Here is a 10,535-nt window from a genome sequence, read left to right as displayed (position 1 = left end):
TTAGAGTTAGGTTGCGATTGCTTAACCGCGCAAGCGAAGGTGTACTTTCGCGCCTGTAATACCTAGCGTACCTAGGTACTGTTCTGCTTACTACAACTGCGACCTTCGCGAAGCTGCTGTTCGCAGTCTTAACAGCGGTGAGCGATTACTATTCAAAGGACCGATTCCGGGGTTTTGCGTAAGCATCAGCGGCGCTTTTGTTTGTCCGTAATTTCCCATGTACGAAGCTACCAGCGCCATAGATACATGGCCGGTTGATCTCGTTTCTAAGAGCACGCGTCCTGATTTCTTGCTCCTCGCAATCGCGACTATGTTGTCTCTATCGCTCATTTCACTCCTCTGCCCGATCGCACTCGCAGCAAGCTCCGGCTGTGGAACTGGCTTGCCATCTGGGCTCACACCAGGCAAATCCACCAGCAATGTCACACTCTCCTCGAAGTCGGTGATCGGAAACATCACCCAGCGCCAATACATCATACACTTGCCATCCAAGTACAAGGCCTCCAATGATGAAGCGTTGCCTCTTGTGATTGCGTTCCATGGTCAGCAACAGCCTGCAAGAAGCATGGAGACCATTAGCGAGCTGTCCAATCCTGACTTCAACCCAAACACCATCGTGGTGTATCCCGAGGGTATGAATGTCCAGGCTCCTGGCGTAAGTAACTATCAGAGCTAAGATTCGGGGATCTTACAAGACACCAAGGCTGACCAACACGTAGGTGCAATGGCTAGGCGACCCGTTAGCCCCCACATCCTCTGTGATTGATGATCGAATCTTCGTCACCGAACTTCTTGCACATTTGACATCGACTTTATGCATCGATGAGAGCCGCGTGTACGCCGTAGGCCTCTCGAACGGTGGCGGACTGACTGGACTGCTCATGTGTGATGCGCAACTCAACAAGAAGTTCGCTGCATTTGCAACCGTTGCGGGCTCGTTCTATCCGGATTCGAGCTTGACGGAGCCTTTGTTCGAGAAGGACTGCGTTCCGAGCTTACAGGATAGGGTACTCCCTTACATGAATCTGCACGGGCTAAACGATAGTGTGGTCCCCTACGACGGCAGCAGCCCAACACCGCCACCATTCATTCCAGTACTGAGTTGGGTTGAGACCTGGACGAAGCGGGACAATTGTGCGAGCAACCCCTCGACGGAGCAACTGGAAAACGGAAGCGTTTCAGAGAGTCGATGGCAGTGTAACGGTGTTGCTGATGTCGTTGTTCACAGAGCAATTCAGCGGTTTGGTCACGGGTGGCCGAGTCGCAAGAATCAAGGCGAGCCCTTTGAAACACTAAGGAACGGGCCCACATCATGGAATGCCACGCCATACATCTTGGATTGGTTTGCGCGATGGTCTTTGTAATTCTTCAGAGCTACGCTATAGTCCATGATCTCGATCGAGCTCGTATCAATGTCTGACCGTCTTGCTATCAGTTTTCTTGATGCTGTATTACGTTGACTCCTCTTCTTCGTCGTGCACTTTGGATTTCTTGAGCTGCGGGAGTTTAATCGCGAACACAAGTATGTTCACTATGATGAACATGGCGATCGCCGAGATAAAGACTAGTCGCAGACTACGGCTATATGCCTCGATGACTAGGGAAGAGATCAGTCTTGATACTATAAGAGAGCAGCGACTTGGTATCGGGCTTCAAGGCAGGGGAAACGCGTGCCCCGCAGCAAGTAAAACTAACCTTGACTTTTGTGCTCAGCATCAAGGTCGATTATGCTGCGTACCGATTTACGAACGGTTCGAATGATCTGCGGGAAGCTGTTAGCGCTGGTCGATGAGAGCAATGACAGTATAAAGGCAGGCTGTATAGATCCACTACGTCCAAATGACTGCATTTGAAGCAAAGCAGAAGTGAAAGACATGCTGGAGCTGCGTGGCACGGGTGATAAGCTTTCCCTGGTTTTCCATGTCTGCGCCGAAGTCGTTGTGATACCACTGACGGAAACTGAGATGTGACATACCTTCGCCTTATGGTGACCGGTGACCAGTGCTTCGAGATAAGAAGTCAAAGCGTTCTGTAGGATGAGGCTACTCAACGAGACACCCATGACGATACCAAGACTGCGCCATAGAATGAGTGTACTGGTCATGACCGCCTGATCTTTTTGTGTACTTGTCGCAAGTACCGCGAGACTTGTTGCTGGGAAACTTAGCCCTTGGCCGATGCTAGATGGAACCAGGAAGATGGTGGCGAGCCATTTGGGAATACCGTCCCACATCAGGGAAAGGCATGTAGCGCCCAACAGCATCGAAAGTGAGCCAACAACGATAAGCCACTTCATCCGACCAGTGGCAGTCATTATGAAGCCTGCAGATACGCCGCAAATTGTCAAGGCAACGGAAGGGCCGGCAAGGCGGAACCCGGAGACAGAGGCTGTCTCGAGCTCAACCGCTTGGAAGTATAAGGGCGCGTTGAATAGGATGGTGTTCATGCCAACTTGTGCAAAGAAATTGTTGAAGACGAGATTGCCTCGGGGCTTGCTAAACAACATGGGCAGAGGCATGACTGCTCGTGCGGCTCTAGACTCGACATTGACGAGAACGGCGCCTGTCACTAGTGCGATGACCAGTGATGTGATGACAATCCAATGCTTCCATGGGTATATATTGCCTCCAAGATTGAGCCCTAGAATCAGAAACGCGACAGATACCGTCAGCAAGATGGATCCGGTGATGTCAAATCCTTTCAGGCCTTCTCTCAGACCTAGTCCGTAGCGCTTGGCTAAGTTTGGGCCGAGCGAAGAGGGCGTGGTGAAGATGGCGTTTACGAAGAGCATGACGAGGATGGGTATCTGTATGGCAAAGGTCATCCGCCATCCCAGCTTATCGCACAGAAAGCCGCCAAAAGCGGCCCCACAAGCAGATCCGCCTCCGTAGAAGAGGTTGATGTATGCCTGGTAGGTACCTCGTACTTCAATGCTGACTAGGTCATTGGTCATGATGTTACCCATTGATAGAACACCAGCTGCGCCAATACCGCAAAAGGCTCGAGCCGCGATGAAGCTACCAATGGTCTGAGCAAAAGAACACCATGCGGTCGTAGCTGCAAGAACGACGAGACCAGCTAGGTACAGTGGTCGACGACCCAGAGTATCTGAGAGTCGACCCATAAGTGGCTGGAGCGAGGTCGATGTGAGTAAAAAGGCTGTTGATAACCATGAGGCCGAATTTGATGCATGGAAGTACGATGTGATGACTGGATGACTTGATGCCATGAGAGTGGAGTCGAACATTGCAACCTATCGTTACATAATTAGTATGCGCAGCCATGTGTTGGACATATGCAAGTCGACTTACAAGGTAACCAAGTAGAATACCACCAAACACGAACCTAAACTTCCATTCCCCAACACCTTCCAATTTGCCATTCTTTTGAAACTTGGTCAGGCTCTCTGTCTCGTCCGTGATTGGGGGCACACCGCCAGGGTCGACAGATTCGGTAAGTGAGCCGCTTCTCGCTTTCTGCGGTGTTGGAAACTGAGGCGCAGCGCCCTGACCCTGTTGCGCTACTTCTGCGGTGGTGATTGCATCTTCGGTGACGGGGTGGTTTGCCGATATACAGCGAAGTAGCGGTGTTCGCTCGCATGGCGATGACGACATAGTAGCAGAACCGAAACTCCTACAGAACTATGCGCAGCTGTTATTTGAATGTGGAATCCAAAGACGAGTCGGCGTAAGACTGAGTGACGCGAAGATGAAGTTTCCAGGTAGCTGGACCCCTGGAGGCTGATAAGCTTTAGATGCAGGTGGGTACGAGCCGGATTGCGCTAGTGTTTCCGAACTCGCCGTCCCTTTTCCGCTGTCAAAGACGGCGTCATCTTGCACAACTCGCAACATTAACTTCCGGAAAAATGAAGACGCCATTGCGAATAGCTATTCTAGAGTGCGACACTCCACCAGCAGCTATCGTCGATGAGTATGGCCGATACGATCGCATCTTCACTACACTGTTGGAGAGGGCAGCACATGACCTAGGCTTATCGCCAAAGCAAGACTTGGAGTTGAGCGCATTCGATGTGGTCACAGCACAGGAGTATCCGGACTTGCAGAACATAGATGCAGTGTTGATTTCGGGCTCGAGTGAGTGATGGCTTCATTGAACAATATCGCTATTCTGACTCATGGGAAACAGAGCACAACTCATTCGACAATGATCCATGGATCTTGAAGCTTGTCGACTTTACCAAGCAATTGCTAGAGCAAGACCGAATCCGTATTATTGGTGTTTGCTTCGGTCATCAGATTCTGGGTAGGGCGGCCGGCGCCAAAGTCGGACGCAGCGACGATGGGTGGGAAATATCGGTGATGCCTGTACAACTTACCGCAAAGGGAAAGGAAATATTCCAACAAGACACCTTGGTATGTCGCAAGCCGCAATCATCCTGGTATCTCTACTTACATTGACAGGCGATTCATCAAATGCACAAGGATGTAGTCTTCGAGTATCCAGAGGGTGTGGAAAAGCTCGGTGGATCACCGCGTTGTCTAGTACAGGGCATGTACAAGAAGGGAAAGCTCATCTCGGTGCAGGGACATCCTGAGTTCACGGAACCGATTGTGTCGTATCTAGTTAAGATGAGAGCCGAGCAGGGTATCTTTGAAGACGAGCAAGCGAAGGATGCGCTGGAGAGGGTTGGTAAGCACCATGACGGGGTTGTGATTGCCAAGGCGTTCCTGAGGTTTTTGATGGAGGACTGAAGGTGCAGCGGGAAGCACTACTGGTTGAGCGATATAAACTCGCAGCCTGTACTCAAGCACGATAGCGAGATATCGTGGTGTAGGAACCATTCTGCAAAGACTGGCCATTGACCCACTTTCAATATCGACTTGCACTGACTGGTGGGGTTGCATGATGATAACCCCGCAATTGCCCTTTCAATGTGTGAAAATTGGATATGTGAATATATTGACTGAATATTCCCGTTACTTCATCAATAACAAGACCGGCTTCGTGGCGCAATGGTAGCGCGTCAGATTCCAGTTCCTCTGGAGATTCCTGAAGGTTAGGTGTTCAAATCACCTCGAGGTCAATTTTTTGGATGGGAAGGAGCGACCTGGCACCTTCTTTTTTGCCCGACTTTCCATCCCGGGCCTCTTTTTTGCCAAGCCTCACATAGCGGCCCCCTCCGCGACCGTGACAGCTCCAGCGTGCTCCTCAATGCCTTCCGAACACGATACAGGCTCTACACATGCGTAATATTTACTTAATCCTTTTGCTTTGGTCAACCTCATATCTTCGGCGCCGGTATGAGCCTTCCACATCGAGCCACACTGTCGCGATGGCTCCTGCCTTCTGGTCACGAGCACACTCTATCTCCGACACCCAGCTATGGTCCGACATGTTTTGCGTACAGACCCAGCACGAAGGATGGCTCTACGTCATAGTCACCCGCGCGCATGACAGTGCTGATCGCAGTTATTGCCGGCCCCTGCCCGGCGCATCCAAATTGCGCGAGACAACGTTTAGCTGTGAACTTGAAGTAACACCCGGGCGCAGCCAACTAGATCACTGTGCCAGATTGACTCAGCCACCGTCTGCTCGTGGTGCTCGCGGCAGCAGCCACTCCATCACTGACCAAGTGAAAGCAACTGCTGCTTAGAGTGAACAACGATCGCGTGAAGTAATGAAGATGGCGTCATAATGGCCCGTAACTGGTGGCACATTTGTCCCGCCGCGTGAAACGTCGCAGCGGGACGCTGATCCATGCGCCTTCTGGAAGCGGCGCCGACAGCCAGGGTCCAAGTCTCAACCTTTCGCTATCCGCCATCACCACAACTCGTCGCCGCTCCCTACGTCGCTCGTTTCCCTCACATCTCCTATTCGACTCGGCCGCGCCGCTACCCGTCTTCCTACGTACCTCTTGTAATACCCACTGCCGCCATTTGCATGCGCCTTACTCGATAACGCTCTTCGGACCCGGTTACTCCCAATGGGAAAGTGTACGCCATCCCCTCCGCGCAGCCCCATGCCCACCACACAGCTCGGACGCTGACACTGCTTGGCACATAGGGAGATACGGTGTTGTCCTAGATGCTGGGTCCTCTGTAGGTACCCAAGTCCTCGCTGTGTAGCTATCGTAGGGTTGTAGCTGACCATGTTTAGGGGACGCGCGTCCACATCTACCGATGGCTAAACCACGACGCCGCCCGCAAGAAGGCTGGCGATGCGCAACTACACAGTCTGCCGGTAATAGAAACGAAGGAGGACTGGACTAAGAAGATACACCCAGGTATGTGGCCCTGGCACAATTTACTTATCCAGCGGAACTAACACGCGACGGGACAGGCATCTCAACTTTCGGCGAACACCCTCACGATGTCGGCTCCGAACACCTCGACAAGCTCCTCAGCCATGCGCTCAAATACGTACCCCTCGAAGAAGTCCCGAATACACCTCTCTTCCTGCTCGCAACAGCGGGCATGCGCATACTCCCCGAACGCCAACGGAAAGAAGTACTGAAAGAAGTCTGCGAGTTCGCGCGAAGCACCACCCAGTTCCAGCTACCGGATTGCGACGTACATGTTCAGGTCATACCGGGGGAGACAGAAGGCCTCTATGGCTGGATCGCAGCGAACTACCTGCTTGGCGGGTTCGATCGACCCAAAGACCACGACCACGGCAAGGGCCACAACACCTATGGATTTCTGGACATGGGAGGCGCGTCGGCTCAGATCGCCTTTGCACCAAATGCGACCGAAGCGGAGAAGCATGCGAACGACCTGACGCTCATGCGACTGCGCGCGATCGATGGCACACCGCTCGAACACAAGGTGTTTGTGACGACATGGCTGGGATTCGGCGTCAACCAAGCAAGAGAGCGCTACGTCAAGGCATTGCTAGAGTCCAGCGCGGAGAAAGAGCTACCCGATCCTTGCCTACCCGCAGATCTCAAGGTGGAGGTCACAGAAGATGGCAAATTGATCGACTCGGACGACGACGACGATGATGACGACCATCCAAAACCGAAAGCTGCAGCGAAGTTGGTAGGAACAGGACAATTTTCAGAGTGCTTGCATCGGACGTTTCCGCTTTTGGAGAAAGAGAAGGAGTGTACAGACTCGCCATGCCTGATCAACGGACAGCATGTGCCCGCTATCGATTTCAACGTAAACCACTTCGTCGGCGTATCCGAGTACTGGCATACCACGCACGAAATCTTCGAACACGGACACAAGCACAAGGCATACGACCTCAAGACCTATCAGGAGCGCGTGGATGAGTTCTGCAGTCAAGACTGGAAGAGCATAGAAAAGGGCATCAAGAAGAAGAAATGGGGTCACAAAGTAGACGAGGACAAGGCACGCGAGGTGTGTTTCAAGGCGTCTTGGGTCATCAACATGCTGCACGATGGAATCGGCGTTCCCCGAGTTGGCATCGAAGACTTGAACGGCAGCACAAACACCACCAAGGACGTCATCGACAATGCAAAGGCCAAGGGATTCCTCGACCCATTCCAAGCAGTCAACAAGATCAACAAGGTGGAGCTGAGCTGGACACTGGGAAAGATGGTTTTGTACGCTTCCAGCGAGATTCCACCGCCCTCCGAAGAAGCCCTCGCAGTAGGCTTTGGTTCCAACGTACCCGGTATACCAGCAGACTTCCAATATCCCGGAGGCATACCAAGACAGTACGAATCCGACAGTGACTGGCATCGGCTTTTCGTCGAGAACCCGCAGCGCATTCCTGGCTTCTTCATCATGATATTCATCGTCATCTTCATCTTTTGCCTCATTCTTGGAAAGGAGAAAAGGACTGCGGCCAAGCAGTCCATCATCAAGCTCTTCAAGAGCAAACAGGGCAAAGATCCTCTCCACCGCCGCCGAGGGCGCAATTTCCCAGCAAAGCTTTTTGGTCTTGGTGGCTCTTCCTCCAACGCTCAGCAACCCTACGAACGTGTCGACCTGGAAGATGGCGAGGCAGCGAACGAATTCGAACTTGAAGAGACGTATCTAGACTCCTCGGACAACGAACTGTCAGACTCATCCGAGGGTTCCAAGGTCGGAAAGACAAGTGGCTGGGCGACGCCACAAATCAAGACCGAACTTGCCCCAGGTGCCCCGAGTTACTTTGGCGCCACGAGTGCTGGAGACGTGGTCAGAGAAGGGACGGGCCTGGGGCTCGGGCCCCCGAGTGCCTTTGAGTTGAGCCGGACCTATAGCCGGGAGAGAATAAAGAGCCGCGCAAACAGTCCAAAGAGAGGGAGGGGAATGACGAAACTAGATGAGTAACAACTTTGCAATGAGGATGGCATTCGATTTCATGGAGTTATGTTTCTGCGTGGTGCAAGATACCTTTGGTGCAGTACGGATAAGGGAGGAGTCTGGCGTCCCGGCGCTGTTTAATCATATAGAAATGGGTCACGAGTTGCGCAGCTGGTATTTTACCTACCATTGTTAGTTCTATGTTTCTACAAGATAAGAATTTCGATACATTGTCGACTTATTCTTGTTATAATAGGCAATGCTACATTTCTCTTCAAATAATATTTCAAGCTACGTACGTATAATAACAAAAAGAGTCTTCCCAAACCTAGACCATGGACAAGACATGCAAGAAATCCCAAGAAAGATCCAAGACCGATGGTCCCGCGGTAGACGTTCCAGAGCCCGCCCGTTCCTGCGCGAACCATTGATCCTAGGCACAGCCCCGAAACCGGCTAGCACTGCGCCCGCGTCTGACACAGCCTCCCATATCGCCTCCACATCTTACCATCGGGAACGAAATGGTCGTACTCGGAAATATCTTATCGCCACCGCGAAGACATTCCAGCATTACACCGGCTTGAAGCCTTCCGCATGTACCCGTCTTGAGCCGGTTTGGCTGTGAGGCTGTGCAGACTACATGTCTGAAGACGACTTTCGCAATTGTATTGGTAACGAAGTCCCTTACTTCTTAGCTCAAGAACGGGAGTCTGTAAGGTACTTTGGTCTGGAGCTACTTTTCAAGCCGTTGGCCAAAATTCAAAGCGTCTGGATAAGAATGTAGAATAAGGGCGTACAAAAGGTATGACCCGATAACATAATGTGCGCAATATGAGTATAGGGATAGTAGATGCTTATATAGCAGTCGCTATAACAACTGCATGATTTTGGGCATGAATGCATGCGAGTTACATCATGCATCTTGACAGATCCCTCGAAGATACTTTTTCTTACTCCGTGACTGCGTATGTATTCGTGCATGTCTGATGTTGCCTCTGTCTTGAACTAGGCACATAATTGCATTTACAGGTCGATCTATCGAGCTCTAGTAGTGATTGCATGTAAGGGAGAAAGCGCTGTGCATATACGCTATAACTACGAGTCTCCTAAGATCAGGGCACTCCGCTGGAACTCGTGGTGAGCTTTGCTCAACAAACCTGCATTCAAGACCTCTACTTCCGCGAGTTAGGTGTAGAGTGCTCTCTTCGGGCTCAGTGATGAGACAATCTGAAATCACTACACACAATGCCACGCTCTCACACTATAGCTCTAGTATACGTTAACTTCATCTTTTGGAAGTCTGACGAGGGAATAGATGTCATGTAAAAATAGAAGGTCGCTGCCTTGAACCTGCTTTCTTTGAAGTGTGTCGCTGTGTTGGAGGTTTATTCAAGACCTTGAAAGTTGCTAAGAAAATATAATCTCAAGTTATGCAGTTCTTTTTCGTTAGCATAAGGCTACACGACGAATACGCAAATACTGCTGGACTATACTGGTTGTAGATAATGAAACATGATAGTTGCATTGTAACTTCGTGAGTATAGTAGTTGAATCTGACATGCTTTTGGTCTGAGTGTGCGATGGCTTTTTGCTGCATGGCATTTGTATCGACGCACATAACGCGCGAGTTGATCGACGGGATATACCAAGTCAAAAATTGTACGCGCATGCAGAAATAGCTATATTTGCATCGTGAACTTGATGGAACAGTGAGGGAGGTTGAAAAGCGAATATTGCTATGGGCTACATGATTGGTCCATCGATCGAACGGCGGCGCTTACTAGACGCCTGACGACTGTTTGCTCAAAGTCTACTGCAGGTAATCAAGGTTACCCTTTCAATGCATCTTGAAATAGTTCATTGCGGTTGAGTGGAGCATCAGTAATCTCTTGTACTATGGATTCCGTGTGTTCATGGTTTTTCTGGAGCTTTGGGTAAGGGCGGGTCGAGGCGTTCTCGTTGGACCGAAGAGCGCCCTTGAAGATGCCCGCCAATGTTTTTCGCGGAGATGAGGCGTCGATAGCGTGTTCAGGGCCGGAATCTCATATGTACAAGGACATCATACAGATGCAGGTGCAGTGTGCCCTAGGGTAAGCCGCCAAGGTCGCAGAAGCGGTCATCTGAAGCATGTCAAGATCTTGTGTGCAGCAAGCCTCTGACTACTTTAGCTTGGAGTCAGAAGCTTGCTTTGGGCTCAAGCTCTCACCAGTCTTGTCGGCTCTAGAGTAAAACAACTATAGGAAGTTGCCACTCAACGAACACTATGGGGAACATGGGCCGAGTCCCCAGTGACAAAATGTTGAAGACGCGGGACTGTGT

The 10,535-nt window shown here is 51.1% G+C and overlaps 3 protein-coding genes and 1 non-coding gene across 4 annotated transcripts; all 4 read left to right on the top strand.

Annotated features, from left to right (window-relative positions):
* Nucleotides 1-310: 310 nt before the first annotated feature.
* J4E93_005268 (uncharacterized protein) lies at nucleotides 311-1,364 on the top strand (the record flags this gene model as incomplete). The annotated part of the gene is made up of 2 exons (XM_049343189.1): nucleotides 311-655; nucleotides 720-1,364. 2 exons carry the CDS (start codon nucleotides 311-313, stop codon nucleotides 1,362-1,364), a joined length of 990 nt encoding a protein of 329 aa, XP_049199282.1.
* Nucleotides 1,365-3,865: 2,501 nt separating this feature from the next.
* J4E93_005267 (uncharacterized protein) lies at nucleotides 3,866-4,712 on the top strand (the record flags this gene model as incomplete). The annotated part of the gene is made up of 3 exons (XM_049343188.1): nucleotides 3,866-4,094; nucleotides 4,147-4,373; nucleotides 4,422-4,712. 3 exons carry the CDS (start codon nucleotides 3,866-3,868, stop codon nucleotides 4,710-4,712), a joined length of 747 nt encoding a protein of 248 aa, XP_049199281.1.
* Nucleotides 4,713-4,959: 247 nt separating this feature from the next.
* J4E93_005266 lies at nucleotides 4,960-5,044 on the top strand. Its single transcript has one exon. It is a non-coding gene; the product is annotated as a tRNA-Trp (tRNA).
* Nucleotides 5,045-5,944: 900 nt separating this feature from the next.
* On the top strand, nucleotides 5,945-8,243 carry J4E93_005265 (uncharacterized protein; the record flags this gene model as incomplete). Its single annotated transcript, XM_049343187.1, has 4 exons — nucleotides 5,945-5,954; nucleotides 6,025-6,059; nucleotides 6,118-6,244; nucleotides 6,301-8,243. The coding sequence occupies 4 exons, from the start codon at nucleotides 5,945-5,947 to the stop codon at nucleotides 8,241-8,243; spliced, it is 2,115 nt and encodes a 704-aa protein (XP_049199280.1).
* Nucleotides 8,244-10,535: the final 2,292 nt, after the last annotated feature.

Source organism: Alternaria ventricosa (genome assembly GCF_023758065.1).
Source record: "Alternaria ventricosa strain BMP 2768 chromosome Unknown scaffold_8, whole genome shotgun sequence".
Lineage (NCBI taxonomy): Eukaryota > Fungi > Ascomycota > Dothideomycetes > Pleosporales > Pleosporaceae > Alternaria > Alternaria ventricosa.
Note: the sequence above shows the minus strand (reverse complement) of the source record. Positions and strands in the feature narration are given on the sequence as shown.